General features: G+C 38.6%; 1 protein-coding gene across 6 annotated transcripts in view; it reads left to right on the forward strand.

Annotated features, from left to right (window-relative positions):
- Positions 1-25,072, forward strand: part of UNC5D (unc-5 netrin receptor D) — a 552,460-nt gene that overhangs the window by 433,566 nt on the left and 93,822 nt on the right. For 3 of the 6 annotated variants that reach the window (XM_002818989.5, XM_054561426.2, XM_054561425.2), the window contains exons 5-7: positions 6,605-6,785; positions 7,640-7,807; positions 9,602-9,766. In XM_002818989.5, coding sequence (XP_002819035.1) covers positions 6,605-6,785; positions 7,640-7,807; positions 9,602-9,766 — 514 coding nt within the window. The remainder of the gene's footprint in view (positions 1-6,604; positions 6,786-7,639; positions 7,808-9,601; positions 9,767-25,072) is intronic. The other 3 variants (XM_054561427.2, XM_054561429.2, XM_054561428.2) reach the window with 1 other exon arrangement.

Here is a 25,072-nt window from a genome sequence, read left to right on the forward strand (position 1 = left end):
ACATTTAAATAAACATCTCTGGCTTTTCATGAAAAATATAAGATCTGGCCACACTGTGCCTGTGTTCTCTCTTGGTAATGACAGTCTGACCCTAACTAGTGGCTACACATTTACACAGGTCTTGCAGTCTACATTTTGCCACAGTCATCACTTTCCTATAATTTCTGATGCTAAAGTTAAATACTCTGTAAATTAAAGACCACCATGGCACACGAAAAGCAAAAGAGATTATTAAGCAAAAATGAGTTCATTGTCACTTTTCATTGCACTATCATTTTTTAAAAATACCCATGCCTCTGTCTAAAAAGACAGAAAATGCCACATTTTTTAAGAAAAATGAGTGTGAGCTCATTCCTCTGTGGAAACGAAGAACAGTCCCTTGTCTTTAATATGCAAGCAGTGCACGCGGAGGTCTCGTACCCAGCACCACTTCACTAATTTATGTTACCTCCCTGGCCCCCAGGAACATTGGAGTTTGCAACTGCTGATGTAGAGAATTTTTTTTCCTATTTTATTTATTAAACTGTTCTACATTAGGAGCACTTAGCTCATCAAAAATGTTTTAAAGTTTCTCTAAGTGACAAAAGCATAAATCCAAGCGCAATTTGTCACTTTTATAAGCCCAGAAAATACCAAACTGATTTCCTCATAAAGATCCTGCCATCAGTTAAATGGATAAACTATTAGGTTACGAATAAAAAAACAGTTCCACAGTTAAGTGTCTACTACTATGTTGATTGTTTATAGACATAATAGGATTGAAGGACTCCAGTCATAACACCATAAACATCAAGTATACCAGCATATATATATACGCTGATATGCTGGGGTCTGTATATATGTAAAAAGTTATTTGATGCTTGTCATTTCCATGAGAAAGCCATGAGAGTAGGTTTTTATAGGGTGTGTGAGTGTCTGTGTGTGTGTGTATGTGTGTGTGTGTATGTATATGTGTGTATATATGTGTGTATGTGTATATATATGTGTGTGTGTTTGTGTGTGTATAGATAGATACACACACCTAGGACACCTTATTTACCTTATCAATAGTTTTCAAACTGTAATTTTGGAAGGCCTAGAAGCAGACCATAGTATATGTCCGTAGTGCCTATGAGTGATTGGGGGCAGATTGTACAGCAGGGCCAGCTCATGTGATAGCACAAGTTGTGCACCAAGCATCTCGAGCATGCATCATTTACATTGACAAGGGAGGATGTGAATCATCTCTTCTGGAGTTGTGCAGTGGACCTGGCATGACCAAGTTTATGCATCTTAGGGTCCCTCACATCTGCAGTTCAGATACCTCACTTCTGCATCAGTCATAATACCTTCCCTTTTTTAATCCTCTTTCATTTTGGGTTTCAGATAAGCTTTGAATTGAAGAAACACTCTGCAGCTAAATATAAATTTGAAAATCACTGTGCTACATGATAAGTAAAAGAGATTTTTTTAAGCTAAAGTAATTTGTTTTTAGATTATGAAAGATTTTACCTTGAATTTGCCATAATTAACTACCAGAAAAAAAGAATAATTACCCCAGTTAAGACTTCTATAAACACTGCATTCTCTTCCAATGTTTACGTTAAGCATACATATGTTTATTATTGTTTTTGTTTTATAAATTTATAACACTAACCATAATTTTATATATTTACTCTTTCATGTATTATGACCACCTTTTTATGTTCTTACTAGTTGAAACCAGAGCTTTTAATGTCTATACAATACTAAATCAATTGTTGAGTCCCAATTTATTTTTTAAAAGCTTCATTATTTGTCATGTAGCTTTGGCATGCTTTTTCTCTTTCCTCCTTGCATCCTTTCTTTTCTCCTCTTCTTTTTTGTTCTTTTCTCTCTCTCTTTTTTCTCTTTATTTCTTTCTCTCTTTCTTCTATCACAAATAATTTATTGTTGTTAAACTCGCACCCTTAAAATTTTCTTTTGGTAAATTCCTAAGCCCATAATGACAAGTACAAATGATATAATTATCTTTAAGACTATCAAATAGAACCAGGCACTGTGATTCATGCCAGTAATCCCAGCACTTTAAGAGGCCGAGGTGGATTGCTTGAGCCCAGGAGTTCGAGACCAGCCTGAGCAACATAGTGAAAACCTGTGTCTACAAAAAATAAAAATAAAAATAACCCAGTGTGGTGACATACCTGTAGTCCCAGCTAGTCAGGAGGCTGAGGTGGGAGGATTGCTTGAGCCTGGAAAGTCAAGGCTATAGTGAGCTATGATCACACTACTGTGCTCCAGCAGTAGTCTTTTGAGACATTGTCTCAAAAAATAAAAAGGAAAAAAGACTAGCAAATGGGAGTTAAGCATTAGGAAGAAAAAGCAGGAAGGGGTGGGGCTTACTATTTTTGAAAGGGTTGTTAGGTAAGGCCTCTGTGAAGAAATAACATTTGACCTGAGATTTAAATGCAAAGTGGGATTGAGCCATGGTACCACCTATGGGAAAGTTCTTCAGGGCAGAGGAATCAGTAGGTATGAAGGCTCTGAGGTTGGAACTTGCTTTGAACTTTAGAAAGTTCAAAGGGCAGAAAGGAGTACAGCACGGCTAAAGTGGAGTGAGCTTGAGGCTCTGAGGTGGCTAACTCACAGAGGGTGCTAAACACCCCATAAGGATTTTGTTAGCCTAGAGGTTTCATTCTAAGTAAGATTCAAAGCCACTGAATGATCTCTAGCTAGAAAGTGGCGTGGTCTCATCCCTTTGTAGAAAATCAACTGTAGAGGTCAGAATAGAAGCCACAGACAGAGCAGTTGGTGAAGAAACCAATGCCAAAGTCCCAGAAAGAAGATCATGGTGGGACAGTATCTTAGTTCATTTCTTGTTGCTCGTAACAAAATACCTGAAACTGGGTAATTTTCAAGGGAAAGAAATTTATTTCTTACAGTTCTGGAGGCTGAGAAATCCAAGGTCGAGGAGCTATGTCTGGTGAGAGCCTTCTTGCTGGTGGGGACTCTCTGCAGAGTCCAGAGGCGGCACAGGAAATGGCATCACATGGCAATGGGGCTGAGCAGGCAAATATTTGCGGTCAGATCTCTCATCTTGTTGTGAAGCCACGAGTTTCCCTTCTATGATAACCCATTAATTCATTAATCCATTCTTTCATTCATTCATGAGGGGAGAGTCCTTATGATCTAATCTCCTCTGTAAGACCCCACCTTTCAATCCTGCCACAATGGATGTTAAATGTCAACACAAATTTTGGAGGGGACAAATATTCAATCCATAGCATGGGTATCAAACAGTAGGTGAAATGTTCTCTGGTCTGCACTCTCAATAAAAAACAAACAAATCACTAAAATAAAAACTCCATGTGTGCTTGAGAGAGAGATTTTAATCTTGGCTATTTTGGTAGGAAACATATTGCTCTAATTTCTAACTTACTAATTTTAGACTTTATTCTTAGTGCTACATAATATTTATTCAATTGTTTAATTGTCATGTGTTTTGTGGATTTTTTTTTTTATTTCATGTACTATATACTTATCTTTATGCCAGATTTACTGGAATGGATTTTTATCATCAACTTAAATGAAAGTTTGAGCGTTCATATTATTTTTACTCATACCATTCATATTATTAACCTTATATCTATCAAATTTATGGCAAATATTTTCCTAGTTTGTTGGCCTCGTCCTTTGGTGCATGATTTTATTTTTCTTTAAATTTTCAATTTGAAGCCAAGTTTCTACTTGGCGGTTGTACCTTTAATTTTCCTCTGAGCCAAGATTCCTTTAGGACAGCTTTTCTTGATTTCCAGGTGCTAGGACTCCTTTAGTTTCAATCTTCAGGAGCACTGTCCACAGGGCTATCTACTTGCTATGCATAATTTATTTATGGGTCAGTGCCAGACTTTCTCTACTTCCTGACCAACTGTTTGAGAAGTATGAAAGAACAGGACAGCTGAGTGGGGAACATAGGAGAAGTGTTTGCTAGATGCTACAAATAGCAAGTGTAAGAAATTAATCAAAGCAGGCAATTTACCCCTGAATTTCTGACCTAGGAGGAGAGTGGAGGTGGAGCAAAAAAGTTCCCAGACCTGCTTTCAGCTGACCAATTTCTTCCTTGCAGTGATATAGGAGTGATGGGAATTTAAAAGACCTAATTCTATTGACTTTACAGTAAGTGTTACACCTTAACATCAACTGTAGAGGCAAGAATAGAAGCCACAGACAGACCAGTTAGTTAAGAAGCCACTGCAAAAATCCCAGAAAGAAGATCATGGCAGGGCGGGGTCTTAGTCCATTTCTTGTTGCTCATAACAAAATACCCAAGACTGGGTAATTTTCAAGGGAAAGTAATTTATTTATTATAGTCATTGTTTTGAGACAATGTGACTCTCAACTCTTATATTTTGGTGAGAATGTGGATTTACTTATATTTCTATTTTACTCATTCATTGTAAGATCCAGTGAAAGAAGAGATCATCTTGGTTTTGTTCACCTAGTTTTACCCAACTCTCAGTACAATCTCTGATACTCAACAGATGTTTAGGTATTTGTCAAATGAACAAAGGGATGGCTCTGAAATACGCAATGGTAGTAGTGAATGGAAGACATTGTGTCACAGGCTGGTAGTCAGATGTATTATAAAATTGGTTCCATTGCCCTACTTCGTTAAACAGAGCAGCGCTTTTTGGCTCTGATCATTGTTAGTACCTACACTTCCAGGCTGGTGCCATCAGGAACCCCGGGATTTGGTAGTGAGATTTGCTTTTTTACTTCATTGTTTGGTACCACTCGGCTCTGACAGCTTTACTTTACATTTTACTGTAGTTCTCAGATCTCTTCCTTGTGCTAGTTGGTATCATTTTCTTTCAAATTAACCTCTTCTAAAGTAAGTTTTGGATGGTGATGATTTGGGGTATTTAAGCTCTCATTTATGCGGTGGTACTTGGGGTAAGTATGGAAGGATCCTAATACTTTTTCCCTTGGTAAATAAATCCCTTTTTACAAAGACAAACAAATCATTATTAAACCAAATAATTACAGAAGAGATGACACTTTTTTTTTTTTTTTTTTTTTTTTGAAGTGGAGTCTTGCTCTGTTGCCCAGGCTGGAGTGCGGTGGCGCGATCTCAGCTCACCGCAACCTCGCCTCCCTGGTTCAAGCGATTCTCCTGCCTCAGCCTCCTGAGTATCTGGGATTACAGGCGCCTGCCACCACGCCCGGCTAATTTTTGTAATTTTAGTAGAGACAGGGTTTCACCATGTTGGTCAGGCTGGCCTCCAACTCCTGACCTCGTGATCTGCCTGCCTCGGCCTCTCAAAGTGCTGGGATTACAGGTGTAAGCCACCGCGCCTGGCCCAGATGACACATTTTATTGGTGATAAATTAGAATTCTTTAGACTTAAGCAATGAAATGAAGTATCTTATTTTAAAACCAGCTTTCAATGAGCTGTGCTTGTGGTGAGCAGAGTATGATGAAATGCCCCTGATGTGTATGCTCCTGTGTGACTTCTCTTTGATGTCATCATGGCCATTGCTTTCTGTGATAAATTTCAGTTTTTATGTGTCCGTTAAATTACTGTGTTTCACCTATGCTGATAACTACAGCTGAATGGTTGTTGTCAAACAAGAGATGTGTCTAGTGCTACCAAGAGGCACTAGAGAGTAGAGATGTTGCTTAGACATGGAAGCAGAGAGTGAATAAGGAAATAACACAGATCAGAGGAAACTGGCATGTGATGAAATAGAGGTGCTCAGGGTGGTATATCTCCACTTGAAGTAAATTGAGGATCCAGGGAGCAGAGGGCTTCCATCTGCATCTTCCTTTTGTGTTCAAGGAAAGAGAAGTTTGGACCAAGGATAGGACCAAGATAAAACTGGGAAGAAGAAAATAGGTTCTTCAGCATCTAGGAGAAAACACATCCGAAATGGGAGTAGCCTGTGCTCAGAGGATGGGGAAGGTGGGCTTCTCCAGAAGAGGGGCTGGGCCTCAACTGTGTCAGCTACCTAACCCAAGGCCTAAATGTCTCTTGGATCACTGGAGGAGTAACGTAAATGATCGCCAAAGAAACTTATCTCAAAATCTACAGAACATTGAGCTTTAAATTTAATTTATCTGCTTATGATTGCACAAATCTGTATTACTTTAGCCTTGGTACAATCTCAAACTTTTATCAAAACTTGTTTAAATTTAGGCATCTTGACTTAAAACCTTGTCTAATAATATAATATCCTCTCAACACAAAATACAAGTTCTACATTTATATGTTAATTTTCTGAGCTCCACTTTGGACCAATTATTGAAATATCATCATCATCATGAATGTTGTAATGAAATGAAATGGCCTAATTGCAGTCACCTCTTTTCTCTCCTCCACTGCATTTTTAGAAAATGGGTCAAAGTCAATGTAGGATATTTGTGTTCTTTTCCTGCTCCCAGCTTATTAGCTTGAATATCCATTTCCTGAATATAACCAAATTTACCAAATAAAAGGGAGAGGATATAGACTAAAGAAACCAATCATTGCTGTTGCTCTATATTTTAGATACATCTCTCTCCCACACCCGAATCTGCTCACTTTTCAATTCCAGAAAAGAGTTCTGATTTTTTTAGTGACTTGTAAACATTCCTTTCTTCCTGTAGGTGGAATGGCTGAAAAATGAAGAGCCCATTGACTCTGAACAAGACGAGAACATTGACACCAGGGCTGACCATAACCTGATCATCAGGCAGGCACGGCTCTCGGACTCAGGAAATTACACCTGCATGGCAGCCAACATCGTGGCTAAGAGGAGAAGCCTGTCAGCCACTGTGGTGGTCTATGGTAAGACCATTCCAAAGGCCAGGAATGGATAGGGAGGGCAGAAAGAGGTAGAGGGATGTGTGTTTTATTAAAACTTTCAATGTCAAGAGCTGCAAAGACCTTGGGGTTCATTCACTGCAGTGTTCTATCCTGCCTCCCCCATCTGGCAGGCGAAAAACATCACTATTTCTATTAATGTGTTTGCTGTTCCTTCCAATATTGCACTTCCGTGTGATAGTCAGTGACATTTCCAATCTCTCTTTTAAAAATAATAAAAAGCTGTTTATTTTCTTCCATTATGTTTATATTTGAAAAGAATTGAGATGGGCAACTTCTGCTTCCCACGCCTCTCAAACCCAACACTCACCCCAGTTTTTCCTAGACCTGCTGTCAGGTAGTCTCTCCCCTGGTATGTGAAATCCTCCAAAAACAAACAATACTATTTGCTGAATAACTCAGGTATTGTATAAAAGAAGTTTCCAGCTATTTAAGTAAAGGCATTCCCTTCCACAATAGAAGAGCCCTGGGATTTATTTTTGAAGCACTTAAAGTCATAGAAATTCAAAGCTGATATTTTCTTCATATACTCTGGATTTTCAAGTGCTTTAGAGATTTATTGGTGAGTTCTTTCTATTTCTTATAATTTCCTTGCAAGGCAAATTCTGTGTCCCTCCTATTTCAGATGAATAGGCTGAGGACTGGATGACATGACCCCCCCTACTGTTGTCTCATGATGGAGCAGCCAGTGGGGGCTGCACAGTCTCTCAGTCCCCGGATGCCTGACTCACAGCACCTGGCACAGTGGCTTGCACATAGTAGGCAATCAGTAAAAACCTCTCTCCTTTTTTTCTCCCCTCCCCATTTTTCTCTCTCAGTGAATGGAGGCTGGTCTTCCTGGACAGAGTGGTCAGCCTGCAATGTTCGCTGTGGTAGAGGATGGCAGAAACGTTCCCGGACCTGCACCAACCCAGCTCCTCTCAATGGTGGGGCCTTTTGTGAGGGAATGTCAGTGCAGAAAATAACCTGCACTTCTCTTTGTCCTGGTGAGATATATGCAGATTCCCTTTTCCCTTCTGATCCACCAACACTATTAAGCTGGTGTGAAGCAATCAATGTTACCTTCTTTTCCAAAGTTACCCTCTCCCAAGTTCTTAGAATGGAACCTTTATCCAAGGTGCTAATGTAGAGCTCATTGTCGTGGCAGCAACATGGGTGAAATACCAAGGTGCAATGTTTTGGGGCATATTTTTTAATACTCCGATGACACTGAACATTCATCGTCAATAAGCCAATTGCTGTGAAGTCTTGTTATACTGCTAGCATTTGGTTGGGCTAAGCCATCCCCTTCTCTCCTTGGGTTCTCCCATCTTGTGGCCTTTATTCGTATAATAGTTAGCAGGGATTAGATAAGTTGTCTTAAAGCACAAAAGAATGGGTACCAAATGTTTGACTCTTTATCAATAGTTATCAGTCAAATAACTTTATCAGTTCTAGTTTTGTATTTATTTATAAGACAATTGATAGAGACTGTATACTGTCACAGCAGTCCATATTTTATATTTTGTCTATGCTTGTCTTTCTTTCTGTAAAAAGAGATACTTCATTTACCAAGTATGGCTTTCATAAATTCCTTTGTCTATTACTGGCTGTAACCCAATTTATACAATAAGAAATAGATGAGATGGAAGATGACTTTCTTTATGAAATGCATATCCTCCCACTGAGAAATAAATTGACCCTGGGTCTCACATGCACTATAGAACATTAACTCCAAGGACACTGGACTAGAGTCTCATGTCTTTATAATAAAATTGCAAATTTAGTTGCAATCGAAGTTAAGGTGGGGCTCTTCCCAGCAGCATATTCTTGGAGTTTCATTTTGGACTTATGTTCAATAAGCATTTATTGAGTGCTTACTATGTGCCAGGTACTGTGCAGGATGCTTTTACATACATAATGCCATTTACTCCTGTGTTGTGAGTTTTACTATCCCCATTTGGCAGACGTGGTAGAGTGAGGCTAAGTAACTCGCCCAGGGTTGCTCAGCGGATATGTTGGCAGACCCAAGACAAGGACTCAGACATTTTTCTTCAAGTTCAGTATTTTTTTATATTACCCAATTCTTGACTAATTGCTTTAGATTTAAAATTGCAGTATCTTAAATAACCCACATAAGCATGGTTGAACTATTCCTAGGAGGTAAAAGGCAATTGTCTCAGACATCTGCCATGATCTCTAGGGTTGCTTTTTAGTGGAATTAAATTCAGTTTGTTCATTTCTACATACAGCAGCAGTCCATGACCCAAGAAATTCTATTTATATAAGTTCTGGTGTCTTGGGGTTTGACTGACCTGTTTTCGTTTAATACTATCAATATATTTGGGTTTAACTTTATATTGTTTAGGGGCTTCTAGGGCTTAAAGATAGTTCATTATACTCTGTTCTAAACTGTCAACCGCTAAGAAAGTGGCTGATTGTCAGTGGTTACTGCACACAGTTTGTCTGTCCACCTAAGATGCACTTGGGCATGAAAGACTGGGAAAGAATGGGTCATGACAAATTTTTAGCTGACCCAATGGTGCTGGAAATATGAATGCTTGCCTCAATTTGGTAATTGGTCTCATCCTGAAATAGCAAGAGTATTATACCACTGCTTTTGTAAGCTTGTCTCTTCAGGAAAGAAACCATGGAGAGAAGATAAGTGGATATGTTCTTTTGTTTCTGTTTGGTGGTTATTTCCTTAAAATCCAGCTCTAGAACAACAGCAGTCCTGGGGTGAATCTCCTGACAGCTACTTGATTCATTCTAACAATGGTTTCTTTTGTTTCCCTTTGAAGTGGATGGGAGCTGGGAAGTGTGGAGCGAATGGTCCGTCTGCAGTCCAGAGTGTGAACATTTGCGGATCCGGGAGTGCACAGCACCACCCCCGAGAAATGGGGGCAAATTCTGTGAAGGTCTAAGCCAGGAATCTGAAAACTGCACAGATGGTCTTTGCATCCTAGGTAACACCTTTGCTTTAACATCTTCAGTGTTTGTTCATAATACCATTTATGCCTCTCAAGAAAGTAAGCTACAGCCATTAATGTGGTTAAATAAGTTAGCAGAAAGCCAAGTTGCTAAGGGCAAAAATAAATTAGGTAAAAAGTGCAGAAAAGCAGACAAATGCATTTTTAATAGAGATGGTATAAATGCATATATTGTATCACTGTGCATTCTATTGATGTGTATACTTATTAAATTGATAACATTTTAAGAGTAAGAAAAAATAGTTAAGAAAATACTTCAGACTTTTAGAAGCTACCATTTTTAATTTTGGTGAAATTCTGATACTGATCACTCTGTGGTTATATTTCCCCCCAGGAATTTTGCAAGCACAGTAAAGCGTTTAATACGTCTTTAGAGGCCATGGGTTCTGTGGCAAGGAACATGTCTTATTACTGTTATCTTGAAAATAGGCTGGGCGCGGTGGCTCACGCCTATAATCCCAGCACTTTGGGAGGCCAAGGCAGGTGGATCACGAGCATCCTGGCTAACAAGGTGAAACCCTGTCTCTACTAAAAATACAAAAATTAGCCAGGCGTGGTGGTGGGTGCCTGTAGTCCCAGCTACTCAGGAGGCTGAGGCAGGAGAATGGCGTGAACCCAGGAGGCGGAGCTTGCAGTGAGCCAAGATTGTGCCACTGCACTCCAACCTGGGCAACAGAGTGAGACTCCGTCTTAAAAAAAAAAAAAAAAAAAAGTTATGGGGAAAGGAGAGTGATACCTGAGGAAGTGGGTGGCTTTGTATCACAGTGGTCTGGCAGAGTAGCAAGTAGAATGTTTGTTTCAAAATTCCCAAGTCTTGGCTTTATTCCGGAGATTACATTATTACCATCACCAAGGGACTGTCTGCCTGGGTTAGAAGGCATGGGAGGGTCAACTAGAGTCAAAGAGAAGTAGGTTTTAATTTGGTGCTCTTCCTTATTTACTTTGTGTTCTTTGGGCAAATTGCTTAATCTCTTATCTTCTCTGACTATAATTACCAAATATGATACCCACTTTTTAGTATTGTCAAGGCTAAATGATAAAAGAACATATTTGAATGTTGTATGGCACAGAGTAGGTGCACACTTGATATGGATCTCTTCTCCACTCACCCACTCAGATGAGCCAAGGTGTATTGATTTTGCTGGGGTCTTTAAAAAAGAAGAGGTCAGGTGATCGAGACCATCCTGGCTAAAACGGTGAAACCCCATCTCTACTAAAAATACAAAAAAAATTAGCTGGGCTTAGTGGCAGGTGCCTGTAGTCCCAGCTACTCGGGAGGCTGAGGCAGGAGAATGGCGTGAACCCGAGAGGTGGAGCTTGCAGTGAGCCGAGATAGCGCCACTGCACTCCAGCCTGGGCAACAGAGCGAGACTCCGCCTCAAAAACAAAAACAAACAAACAAACAAAAAAAACCACACAAGACTGAGCACTTATTTCTCTAGAACTGGTCACCTTCTTGGAAATTTCTCTGGGAAATATCCAGCAAAAAAAAAAAAGATATCATAGCTTACAAGTTTGTGATCTTCTCAGGGAGATGCATCACATTTTCTTTAGGAAGATGACAGTATGGAGGAAATATCTAACTTGGGTTTATTCTTCTACCTCAGTATGACTGAATACCCTTGAAGGCAGGCACCTGCTACCTGTTGTATTTTCAGACTAATTCTGTATGGTTCATACATTGGTTAAAATGATTAGTACACTGAAATGAGCACTTCCTGATAGCCTATAGTGCCTTTATTTGCTAGTACAAGCACTGATTACCCTGCATGCATCAGATACAATGCAGGGAGCTGTAATGGAAGGAAGACCACCTACCCACCAGTTGTAGTTTGGGTATGCTCTCCAATAAATGCACACCAACCATTTGCTGCCTTCAGAAAGCCTTCCCCCTTCCTAAATGTAAGGAATCTCAACACAAGCTCAATAGAAGGATATTTAAAGAAATGTGCTTCTCACCTCTCTTGAATACCACCAGATTTTTCTAATACACACATTTGAGGTGTGACTGTTTTTATTTCCACTACAGGAAAATACAAGGAGAACACTTAGAAAACTACACATGGCCAGTGTCCATAGGACGAGTTCATTTAATAAGCCAATAAATTGCTTAAAGCAACTACCTGAACTACGACCATGAGCGGGTTCAAGGAAAGAACTAAGCTTTTTGAATTTTACAAGTACATATACATCTGGTCAATTTTATGAGTTAACCTGACTGAGCCATGGGATGTCCAGATATTTGGCCACGATTATAAATTAATACAGTTGGGCAGTGAATTTCATGTCTTCTAAAGAACCATGACAATATAACTATTTGGCTACTTGTTGAAATTTTTATGGTCATAGTCATAACCTTCACTAACAACCACAGGTTGTACTTGCACTTGGGGAAAATCAATGGATATCAGGCTCCAATCTTAATTGACTAAGACTTAATCTGAGAATTACTGATTGGAGACAGATAATGGTTAGCTCTTAATGTAAGAAAGAATTGTTATCCAACACACAAATATTATTTTTTTGCATTTGCATTGTAATAGTTTGTCATTTACCAATTGAATAAGAGTTCTGTTTAAGGCTGAAAGGACTTATCAGCACTGAGAGTGTACTGGCAAGCCTCGATCCTCACTCTGAAATCTGAGATGCTGTATTAGTCAGGGTTCTCCACAGAAACAGAACCAATAGGATATGCACACACATAGAGAAAGAGTGCAATGGAGAGATATTTAAAGATATTTATTATGAAAATTGGCTCATGTGATTCTGAAGCCCAGCAAGTCCAAAATCTGCAAAGCCAATGTCCCAGTTCAGGCCCAAAAGTTGGTAGGCTGCTATGGAACCAGGAACATCTGATGGCCCAGTTGGAAGGCTGTTAGGCAGGAAGAGCCAGTGTTCTAGTTGGAAGGCTGTCAGGAAGGAGCATTCTCTCTTACTCAGGGGAGGGTCAGTCTTTTGTTCTATTTAGGTCTTCAACTGATTGGATGAGGCCCACCTACATTATGGAGGGCCATCTGCTTTTTTTCAGTCTGTGAATTTAAATGTTAATCTCATCCAAAAACACCCTCACAGAACCATCTAGAATAATATATGACTTGATATCTGGGCACCCCATGGCCCAGTCAAGTTGGCACATAAAATTAACCATCACGGATGCATATGTACTTTTGTGAAATTCAAACAGCTCAATCCTTTCCTATAGTGGAAATAACAAGCTAGGAAGATAGGCTTGGAATGTGTAAAAAGATCTCTGTTAAATACCGCCATGAGTTGAAAATGCTACATAAGCCTTTTCTTTCTATTCAATCTATTAATTTCTTCCATTTCCTTTTTCACTTCAGCATGTTTTTTTCTAGCCTTCATTGTATGCATATTAGTGTATTTGTCAAATATTATCAGAGGCTTTTGATGGCTATAGTGATGAAGAGTTTTGAAAGAGAAAGGGTGAAGTCTATGAGATTATTGATGTAATTGAGATATATTTGCATATCATTGGGAAACGGGTGTGTTCATAAGACCCCAACACCAGGATGTGTTCTGTTCTTTTAGATAGAAAGTGGCTACCTGTATCAACAAAAATGAATAACACCAGACATGGTGACTCACACCTGTAATCCCAACACTTTGGGAGGCCAAGGCATGAGGATCACTTGAGTCTAAGAGTTCAAGACCAGCCTGGGCAACATAGCGAGACCCTGTCCCTACAAAACATAAAAATTAAAAAAATATAAGCCAGACATGGTGGCTTATGCCTGTAGTCCCAGCTGCTCTGGAAGCTGAGGTGTGAGGATGAAGCTGCAGTGAGCCATGATCGTGCTATTGCAGCCCAGCTGAGGCAACAGAGTGAGATCCTGTCTCAAAGAATAAATAAATAAAGATAACACTTCACTATCTCTTCAGGAAGCAATGAACAGTAATCCAATTAAATGATGCCAGCATCACTCTGAGGTTCTCACTGGTACTCTGTCGGAGTGCTCTTGGTGAAAATAGCTGTGCTCTGAGGATAGAGCTCCAATGAAGGCTGGCTTTGATTAAAATAGCATTTGGCAACAGCTTTATGGAGCAGTAGCTTTGTTGAAGAATCTAGGTCATATTACAATTTGGGAATTTTCTTCATCCTGATTTTCTTCCTTGACACTCAACATGACCCTAAAGCAATTCCTCAATTTCCACCTTCTCGTGGAGGATTCAAAATGGCATTTCTTGGCTCTTAGATGACCTACATGTCTTTGATTTTATTTAGCCTTCAACAAAACATTTGGTTTTTCTTTGTTGTCTCTGAGGGTTGCATTTCTCCTAGAGATGAAGCTGCCAGCTCTGAATGATCACTTTAATATTTGGGTATTATTGTTGCTTTGTCAGTTGTGACTAGAACACAGAACCTTAATGTTACACTGTCACAGATGGCTGCACCTAGATGCTCTCAACAAGAAAACAAATACGGCTGGCACAGTGGCTTATGCCTGTTATCTAGCATTTGGGGGACCCAGGAGGGAGGATCACTTAAGGCTAGGAGTTCAAGACTATCCTGGGCAACGTAGCAAGACCCCAGTCTCTACAAAAGAAAAATGAAAAGCTAGCCAAGTGTGGTGATGCATGCCTGTAGTCCCAGCTATTTGGGAGGCTGAGGCAGAAGGATCACTTGAGCCCAGGAGATCGAGGCTGCAGTGAGCTATGATTGCTCCACTGCGCTCCATCCTGGGTGACAAAGGGAGACTCTGTCACTTAAAAATCAAAAAGTAAGTAAATGCCCCAAGACTGGTAAGCAGATTAGGAATTTTGGGGCAATAACAGTGAGTCCATGAATCTAAATTACAAGCATAAACATGCAGTGCCTTTATACTAGAGTATTGCTTTTCCAGAGGAAAAAGGTAATGATGTGGTATGACTGTCAAGAAACAAGAACTTGTTGATCCATGTTTTCTGAGCTTGAACACCAGAATCAGGTAGTTTCCTGACCATTGGTCTTTCTCCTTGCTGTACATAGCTGCGTTTGTGCTCTCAGATCACAGCCAGAGGGAAATAAGCTGCGCATGCCTCATTGACAGGAAGAGAAAGTTGAAAATAGCAGGGTGTTTAATTTGATCCTGAGGAATAGGAGAAGCCAGCTCCCTCTCTCTTTACCCCAGCAGATATAAAACTAAGGGCATTGGCTTGAGAAGATTAAATGGGTATGCTTCAGAAGGGATTAGCACCTAGATGTGTAGTGAGACTTAGAGAAATGCCACAGGGGCCTGAAAGACAGAGGAAGTCTCCAAGGCTTAGCTACCTGATAGCTAATCCGTTCCTCTTGTCAAGATATAACATAGGTCAGTTCAACATTGACAGTTCAAAAACTGAAATATCAGTAAAATGGTGGTTTGTTTTCACTTCTGATGGCTACAGTGATAAGAAAAGTTTGAGTTGATGGTTAGGAAACCCCATCAAGGATAAAGACGTCTACACAATAGCAGGTTCAAATAAACATCCCCAAGCTACATCTAATAATCTAACCACATTGTCTATTGAATGATCTACTTAAATGACCTAGAGGAAGCACCTGAAAAGGTGAACCTGTAATCACCAGAAAGGCATGTTTGCTTTGTTAAGCATTTTCTCTTGGACCATTCTAAACCTCATTGTTATCCATTACAGTAATTACCTGAGTTCCTTCCCTGTATTTCCTAGGGCACTGAATCAGAGAAATTTCATCCTGGAGATAGCTCTATGCATCTAAAACAACTTATTTCTGTACTAGTGGTTTTACCGAATACTTCTTTTGTTTGTGGGATTATAATGGATGAGTGTCCCTTTACCCAAACAAAACCCGTCAATTCCTTTCTTTGGTCAGAGTCAGAAATCATACTTGACTCAATCTAGACTTTTTGTTGGACAAGTTCATGTTTCAAAACCAGCTGAACCAGCCATACTACACAATTGCTTAATGATAGCATAGTTAAACTCTCTAAAGTCAAGAAATGAAAATGGCATTAGCAAGATAACATACCAGCACAATATATATTTATGTGGCCACGAAGCATCCTACTGCTTGCTAATTCTCCCAAGAACTTTTAATTTATAGGACATAGTAGGTGCTCCTTTTTACATAAAGACTTTTTCCTAGAAATACTCAATAGCTTGCCTTTCTGCACAACAATTGATTAATTCAGAATTTGCCTTCATGTATACTGCATAGCAAATGTGGATATAATATTGCAGACCCACAGGAGTCATAAGAATGTGGATTTGGGCACATATGGTGTCATTAGCAGCTTAGCAACCATCTCTCCCCCATGCCCCAAATAAATACTTTCCCATTATGGGACCCAATATGAAGACCAGTGAGGAACAAGCTTTAACAAGACAGAATGGAGTGGCTCAGGACTGAAGTTTCCATTGTGCTTAATTAAAAAGAAAATAAAGCAGAAATAGTGCAATATTCATGTGTCTTCGTGAAGGCTTTAAAAACCATTTTTTTACAAAGCTAAAACTATCATTTTTGTGCCTCTTGATGGGCACTTGCACTCAAGTGCCATATCCTGAGTGGATTGGACATAAACAAGATCAAGAATAAAATGCACGCAACAAATTACCATAACGCTTCTCCCTTAGTTACCCACCCACTATTGACTTTTCTATTTTTATGCCTTGTTAATAAAAAGAAAAAGACATTTGATTGTTTTTTTGAACATGATCTCCCTTCTCAATGAAGACTGGCCTTCATCCATTGGTTTATGATGGATGCGTATTTCATAAGCTATTAAAAATCTGTGGCCTTTCTTACCAACCAGGTCTGAAACGCTTCAGATGCCTTTTGTCGTCCAGGAAACTTTTTCTGTTGTCACCATCTTCTGTTTCCTCGTGGATCTGTGCCACAGGTACAGAGCTAAGACAGAGGAGCCTAGGTAAGAATTGCTTTCTCAGCTAACAGAAATGAAGGCAGTTATTCTGCTTGTTTCTCTTTAACTCTCCTTCTACCTACATTTTCCCATTACTACCCACTTTTTCCCCCCAAGATATTTCAATATGTATTTTCCACTATGCTTGCATTCTTTTGGTGAAATTAGACAGGAAGTCCTATGTAGCACTTCAGAAACATAATCTCTGGAAATTTGTTTCTCTCAAGCATATCTTGTTAACTTTGTTCATTTTATGAGAGAAATCGAAATAAAACACCTCCACTGTAAGTAAGGGCTCTAAAACTGAATTTGGGCAGCTGGAGAGCAGGATGCATGTACCTCCAAATCATATTACCAAGAGAGCGAGAAAAAAAACGAAAGCAAAACAAAGTAAAACATACACAAACCCAAGAAAACTAAACAAACACCTAAGAACGAGTCCCTGTGATGATGTAAACTGGAGACAAACCCATTAGGAAGCTTAAAAACATGTCTTAAATTATAATCTTAGAACCAGATCGTCGGTGAGAGTGCAAATCCATAACAAAGACAATTTTATAGATGATATCCCCGAGAAACACTGAACTGGGGACTGTTGGAAGGTACAGAAGTTGAGCTTCAGTGAGGCTGGCCTAAGTTGGGCTTGGATTGATCTGGCATTAAGAACACAGGCTAAATAGCCTTCAAAGCTCCTTTGTGACTGGGTTAAAACCAGCTGTTTTCTTTTTGAGGCACTCAAAATGGACAGACAGGAACCTAGAATTGGAAGAAATGAGTGAATTGAGCCTGTTGGATGTGAATATCCATCGTTTAAATGAAGGATAGGTTGAAGCCTCAGGGCTCTGCAGTGAGATAGTTTGAGTTTGAATTCTGATTGCAATACTATAAGCAGGAACACCTTGAACAAGTGTCTTAATTTCTCTAAGCTTAAATTTGCTTATCTATAAAACAAAAATTATAACAGTATCTATTACAAAGGGTTCTTTGTGAGAAGATAAACTAATCTGAGTGAAGAATTTTTCCTCCATAGTAAGCACTCCATTATACAAAATAGCAATAACTATTGTGTGTGTGTGTGTGTGTGTGTGTGTGTTTTGTTTTGTTTGAGACAGGGTCTCACTCTGTTGCCCAAGCTGGAGTTCAGTGGCACAGTCATAGCTTACTGCAGCCTCAAACTCCTGAGTTGAAGTGATCCTCCCACCTCAGGCTCCCAAAGTGCTAGGATTACAGGTGTAAACCACCATGCCCAGCACCATGCCCCACACACATGTGTGTGTTTTCTAATAAAGGAATTCTTGCGGCAGAGAAAAAATGTTTTCCATGTTCTGCAAGAGTATCAACAGTGAGATACTTTCTATGTTTCATTAACACGTTTCCTAATATATCTGGTTAAGATAGTGTCTAATGAAATAAAATGTACTTGTCATTAAAATCTATAGAAGACATTATTTATACATTCATTACATTCTTTATACAAACTATTTTTGAGCAATAATTTGAGAAATACTGTCTGCTGTCAAAAAGAGTTTGGGAGAATCCTAACAGTTCACAAGGTATCTTAAACTTTGTCAGACAAAAGAATATCCTTTCCTAGAGCTTCTGATAAGTAGCTGAATGAACTACTCTCCATTTTCTATCCTTCCTCTGCTCAGCTGGTAGGATTTGGTCCGGAGAAGGTGACAGACCAGGGGATCTATAAGGTCCCAACAAGTTCTAAAATCTTATGATTCTAACCAACAGTTAAAAACAACTCAAAGTCATACACGGTTGTGCACACCTATATAGTCCCAGCTATTCTGGAGGCTGAGGCAGGGGGATCACTTGAGGCCTATAGTTCAAGGCTATAGAGCACCATGACTGTGCTTGTAAATAGCCACTGCACTTCAACCTGGGCAACAGAGCAAGACTCCGTCTCTTAAAAATAAAATAAACCCTCAAGAGAAAGGCTCAGGAGAGGGAAGGAAGAACACCTGAACCACAGGTGAGAAAATCAGTCCTCGTCATATTGAGAGTAGGATATACAGGCTTCTCTCATTCATAAGAAATACATGTATTCTGAGAACCTGGCCAGAAAATATTTTTATATTATTTATTTATTTATTTATTTGAGATGGAGTCTTCCTCTGTCACCCAGGCTGGAGTGCAGTGGCACAATCTTGGCTTACTGCAACCTCTGCCTCCTGGGTTCAAGCGATTATCCTGTCTCAGCCTCCCGAGTAGCTGGGATTACAGGTGTGTGCCTCCATGCCTGGCTAATGTTTGTATTTTTAGTAGAGATGGGGTTTTGCCATGTTGGCCAAGCTGGTCTCAAACTCCTGACCTCAGGTGATCTGCCCACCTTGGCCTCCCAAAGTGCTGGGATTAGAGGTGGTAGAAAATATTTTTTATAAAGCAAATCCTAATTTGTCAACACAAATTCAAAAATTCTTTCTCAATGGAGTCAGGAGAAATGAAATCCAACAACATATGCATTACTAGACTGTACAGCAATTTATAGGTTCCGGGATTACCGTTCTGTTGTGAACAGTTCTAGAACAATGATTTGTTGCATGCCTGATACTTCTCTTATTCCACATTCCCAGATTCCAAAATTAGCAATCTTGCCATATTTATCATCAATATTTAATTTAATTTTTTTTTTTTTTGCTGTCAGTAATGATTGATATCCAAGGTCCCTTCTAGTCAGAATGTTTCCAAAGTTTAGGCTTTCTGTCATATAAACAAAACTATCCTCATTTTATTAGTTCTGTAAATTACAAATTTTACATTTGCAGTGTAATTAATCAGGATTCAACAGCACAAAACCCTGGGTAAGAAATATTAGTCTGTACTAGAGAAAGATTTAATGTCTGAGATCATAGAGTGGTTTGGCTATAAAAGAAGTGGCAAGAACCCAATCAGGGCAGTGATTTAAAACTGAGTAATCTACTGTTGTGAAAAACTCAGTGGCCTCTGGGATGTGCTGAACAAAGCAAATTAATAGCGGTAAAGGAAACCTCTTTGTTTTGATTCCACCTATTCTCTTTAAATTACAAACTAAATACACGTCTCTTCAAGATCATTATGAAAGGTGATAAATATAATAAAGATGATACTGACATCATCAATAGATGTTATCATTAACTCTATTAATCCTGCCCTTCCCCATTCTCCAGAGTGTCAGTACTGTGAATAAGAAAAGACCTGGTCTTCTTACGTGTGTTTAGTACAGGACAGTGTTAGTGTTCAGTGGAATGGAAAATTGCCATGATCATTTAGAAAGATATCATAGGGAAGTAAAAAGAGCTCTAAACAAAGAGTCAGGAGTCCTAGGTCCCAGTTCAGATCTTTTGTTAACTAGTGAGTTACCTTGGGCAAATCTCATAATCTTGCGCCTTGTGTCTGTAACTGTAAAATGAGGAAACTGAGCAAGAAGATCTCTAAGTTTCATTTTAGCTTAAAAACTTGAGATAGATAGATACACACACTTATATATATACATACACACACAACATAAGCACATTAAAATAGATATACATATATATACATATAAAGTATGTATATTGCAGCTACGTATTTACCAGCTTCCAGATATATATGCATACACATATTAAACATATATATATACATATATAATATGAACATAATACCACTGACATGTCAGTGACTTCAGATTATGTGTTTTTTAATGAGTTTTGAAGAGTAGTTTATTCTCATTCACACCTAAAATCAGCCATTTGAGTGGTTGTTACATAAAGTGACTTGGGCATGTTTTAGATATGAAACAAATTGCCCTACCCCAACAAAACAAGTTGCTGGCCTCACTTAGGGACTGACTTATCAAATCCAGCCTCTTTAGCATTGTACTCCCAACTCCTCATCGAGCAGCCACAACATCCTATGAATTCATGTAGAACATAGGAAATTGATGAACCTTGACTTTGTAATATTTGTGATTGAAATTATGGACACTGGATAAGGCTTAGCAGCACTGATTCATTTGACAGGTATTTATTGAGTACCTACTATATTCTATTTATTGTTCTAGGTACTGGAAATAGGTAAACAAGACCGACGTAGACCCTATGTACAGGTAATTTGGTCTGTAATGTTAGATAAATGTTTGGTCTAGCATGAGGACTAATGAAGCTGAAAAACAATTTGGAAGTGAAGAGTCCTCAATTTGCAATTTCCCTTTAAGCATTTTTTAATGAGTCAAGACTGATAGCCTCATATCAGTTAAGTATTTTCTTAGTCATCATAACAAACACCTCTCAAATCTCAATCCCCACCATCTTGCCTCTCCAAACCTCCCTACCTCTCTCCTGAGCAATTTAAGGAACAACCCTTGACACAGCAGGAAGCCACTGTGACCCTATGGCAAGGCTGGCACTTACAAATAGGATTCCTTTTTTACAACTTTATTGAGGTATATTTGACAGTTAAAAATTGTATATATTTAAATTGCACAGCTTGATGATTTGATATATGTGCACTTGTGCAATAGTTGCCACATCAAGCTAATGAGCATATCCATCACCTCACATAGCTCCTTTTTTTTTTTTTTTTTTTAGTGCGTGTGTGGTGAGAACATTTAAGTCCTGCCCTCTTAGCAGATTTCAAGTATACAGTACAATATTGTTAACAGTAGTCACATTATTTCACATTAGATTTCTAGGACTTCTTTATCTTGCCTAATTAAACTTTATACCCCTTGACCATTATCTTTCCATGTCCTCCATCCCAGCCTCAGCCCTCAGCAACCACCATTCTACTCTGTCTCTATGAGTTGGGTATTTTTAGATTCCTCATATAAGTGAGATCAAACAGTATTTCTCTTTCTGCATCTGGCTTGTTTTACTTAGTATATTCTCCAGGTTCATCTATGTTGTTGAAAGTGGCAGGATGTCCTTCTCTTTTAAGGTGAATAATATTTCATTGTTTGTATATACTACAGTTTCTTTATGCATTCATTTGTCAACAGGCATTTAGGTTGTTTTCATATCTTTGCTATTGTAAATCACGTGGCAATAAACATGGGAATGTGGATATCTCTTCAATATATTAATTTCATTTTGATATTTTAAAATGATTTTTAAATATTTGAATATCACTCTTGCCGCAAAGTCAGTGATTATCATGACATTAACCAACACATGATTATCTTAAGCTTGAATTATAGAATCTGGACTTTTTGTTCCATTTTGAATATATACAGTATATATTTCTATTGTGACTGGAAGGCAGGGAATCAAAGCAAAAGAATTCATAGGTTAGAAAAAGGACTTTATTATGCATCTTCCTTTGGAGCAGAGTTGGAAGCATTGCATTTTATCACGCTGAGGCTTATTACTGGTAAGAAAGTCTTACAGATATAGGCTTAAAAGTGTTTGCAGTGGCCCAAGACCATATTTTACTCTGCATAGTCATCACAAAAACTAACACACATGGAATCAGCAGGAATGGATAGACATCACAATGAAGTTGGTATCAATCTAGATGTTTCAATGATTGAGCTCAAAAATATGTAAATGCCACTTGTGAGCATGGTCATTAAGGATACTTATTTGACCAGGCCCCCCAGTTTGAAAGAAAAAAGAGGGAAGACTACATCTCCTGAATGCACACTAATTATGCGCTTTGACTAAGGGCAATTCAGGAAGGTCATTGTCATCAGAAGTGACATCCTTGAGCCATCTGTTTTGGTACCCTTCTGACTTCATCTAATTAACATGATGGGATCTTGAACAATGCATAGTTAGTTAGGAGATGTCAATAGAACTGTTTTTCATTTACTAATGTGCATCTCAACTCACAGAAGTTGTTATTTATGTGGGTGTTTTTGCCACTCAGCCCTGGAATTCCACGAATTCTCAGATTTCTCTGGGGAAACCAGTGATTTCTCTAACTGACATCACCAATTTGAAAACTCCAGGAGGAATCTCTAAAAACTTCCTATTCTCTGTGCTTGTCCTCCATGAGTATGCTCAGATTGCATTTTGAAAGGGGTAATAGATCTTGTGATGTCTATACAGGCTGGGAAGCTGGGGGGAGTAGGGTTGAAGTGAGAAAGCAAGAACTGAACTAACCCAGTACTAAGTGGGATAAATATGGTCTCTGAAGGGTCATTGCTGACCAAGATCTTTAAACATGAACTGAAAAGAAAAATGCAATAAGGAAACTAAAAAGAGTCAAATCTAGAGATGGGTTATATTTTAATCTCTTTTAATATTTCTGCATTTTTAATCACTGAAATAGTTTTAGGATGTATACAAGAGTTGGAGGTTGTTTTCCTGCATGTTCTATGACCTAAATGAACTTTGAACACTCAGAGGAGAACAGACTCCCCACTTGTCATTGTCTCCCTGACATATTCCGGCATAGTGTTGTTGCCAATGCAAAGCAGACTTCACGTTTGTCTAATTATCCTTCACTGCTAATACAAGGCCTATCTGCCAGGCCCTGGGAATTCCTGCAGCCTTGGATAGCATTCAGAGGGCATAACACCAGCTCTTAATTATTTCTAGTTATGAGGGGAGAGGGAAAGCATGAATACACGCAATACACTGATAATCAATAACCTCAATCTCTTTTCTACCAGTCAGCAAATAAGCAAATAGCTCTTAATTTCGTTCCCCCTATCTTTTTCTTGCTGTGACTCTGTGGTCGCAGTGTCACACAAATAAGCATTTAAATATGATTTACGTGTTAGGGACCCATAACTGACAGTGATTTTTAAAGTATAAAATATATCAAATGAACATTTGTGATGTTACTAATTTTTGGAAAAAAACCTACATTGTGTTTTAGTGACTATAAGTTAGACATACTGTTGAGAGAGGGAAGCAATCCCTGCAAATGGAGTAATCACCAGAGATTTCAGGAAATAATCAGAAATCCATCTGTGCCATGGAGTCAGGAAACTTTTCTGTAAGAACCTTGAAGAGGGAAGGGCTTCCCAAGGTGAGGCAACAGCCTGGACGAAAGCTTTGAGTTGACCATGGAGAGAGTTAATAGATTTATCAGACTAGTACATGGATTTGTACTGAGGTGCTCCAGAAACTAATTCATATCTGGCATGGTGGGACCAGTAATGCAAGACCATAAAGGTAGGCAGAGCAGTTGATCATGACTCAGAGGCAATGTGGAGTCATGTTAGATTCTTTCATGCTAATACTAGAGAATTATTGCAACAAATAAGGAAATAAGCCAGAGAATAGATACAAAAGGCAGACTATTCCACAGACTTCAGAATCAACTCCTAAATCATTTAAGAGTACAAAGAATGTGAAGGGTAAGTTAAAATACAAAACAGTTAACACATATCTTTTTTGGGGGTAGAAAAGGTTTCAAAGCATATGATTTATGACAAACAAAATAATTAAAGTGGTCTTTGTAGGTAAAAATATGGGATATGACTAGTCTAGTGAAATGAAAGAATGGTAAACATTGACTGTAATGACATATTTGAATTGCTGCTGGGAAGTGAGTTGCTGCCCCACTGGGTATTTAGTCTACATTTAAGCAACCCTACTAACTGAATCTTAAAAATGACATAGGCCCTGGTATCAAACATATCTATGCAGTATTCAAAACCAGTGGGAGCAGATTTCAAGTAATCATCAGCTACAGCTTTTGAGGAGCAGCCCTCTGTCTGCAGCCCTCACTCTATGGTTGGAGATGAACCCTTCTGTCCACATATGCCATCTTCCCCCAGGGCCTGCTCTCTGTAGTCCCAGGGATGTGGGCTGCATGCAGCTGACCACGTTTATTCTCTAGTAGAGGCTGGATGTGTAGGGATGATGTTATAAATAGCTGCTAAGAACAATGGATACCATGGAAATGGTTCAGGAGCATGGAATATAAAAAAGGAAGCAAGAAATTAAAGGTGAAAAAGAAATGAATCATCACCAAAAATAAAAGGTAGATTGTTCTCTTTCTCCATCATATAGATATATACCTCCCCCCTCATATACACAAGGGCAGACACAAAGCAATAGCTGCCTTACAGTACTAAGTGACAAAAGCAGATTGCAGAACAATACATAAAAGACAATTCCACATTTTTATAGGTAAAAATGATAAATCACTGGCAATTTTATGTAGTTTCATATCTATAAAATCACAGGGGATAAAGACCTAGGCTTGTATGTATAACTTAACAGTGGTTATCCCTTGGTGCTGGAATTATGCTTTTTTCCCTTTGTGATTATCTATTATATATATAATATATAAGATATATATAATATATATATTTTATTTTGGATGCACAACTACCTAGTAACTGTGTAAGTATAAAAATGAAATAAATGAAAAAAGTGAAATAAAATGTGACAATTTAAAACACTTAAAAATGTTTGCATTTTTAACTTATAAATACACAAAAAGATTATAAGACTGAGTTATAATAATTTATCATCAATTT

Source organism: Pongo abelii, chromosome 7, assembly GCF_028885655.2.
Source record: "Pongo abelii isolate AG06213 chromosome 7, NHGRI_mPonAbe1-v2.0_pri, whole genome shotgun sequence".
Taxonomy (NCBI): Eukaryota; Metazoa; Chordata; class Mammalia; order Primates; family Hominidae; genus Pongo; species Pongo abelii.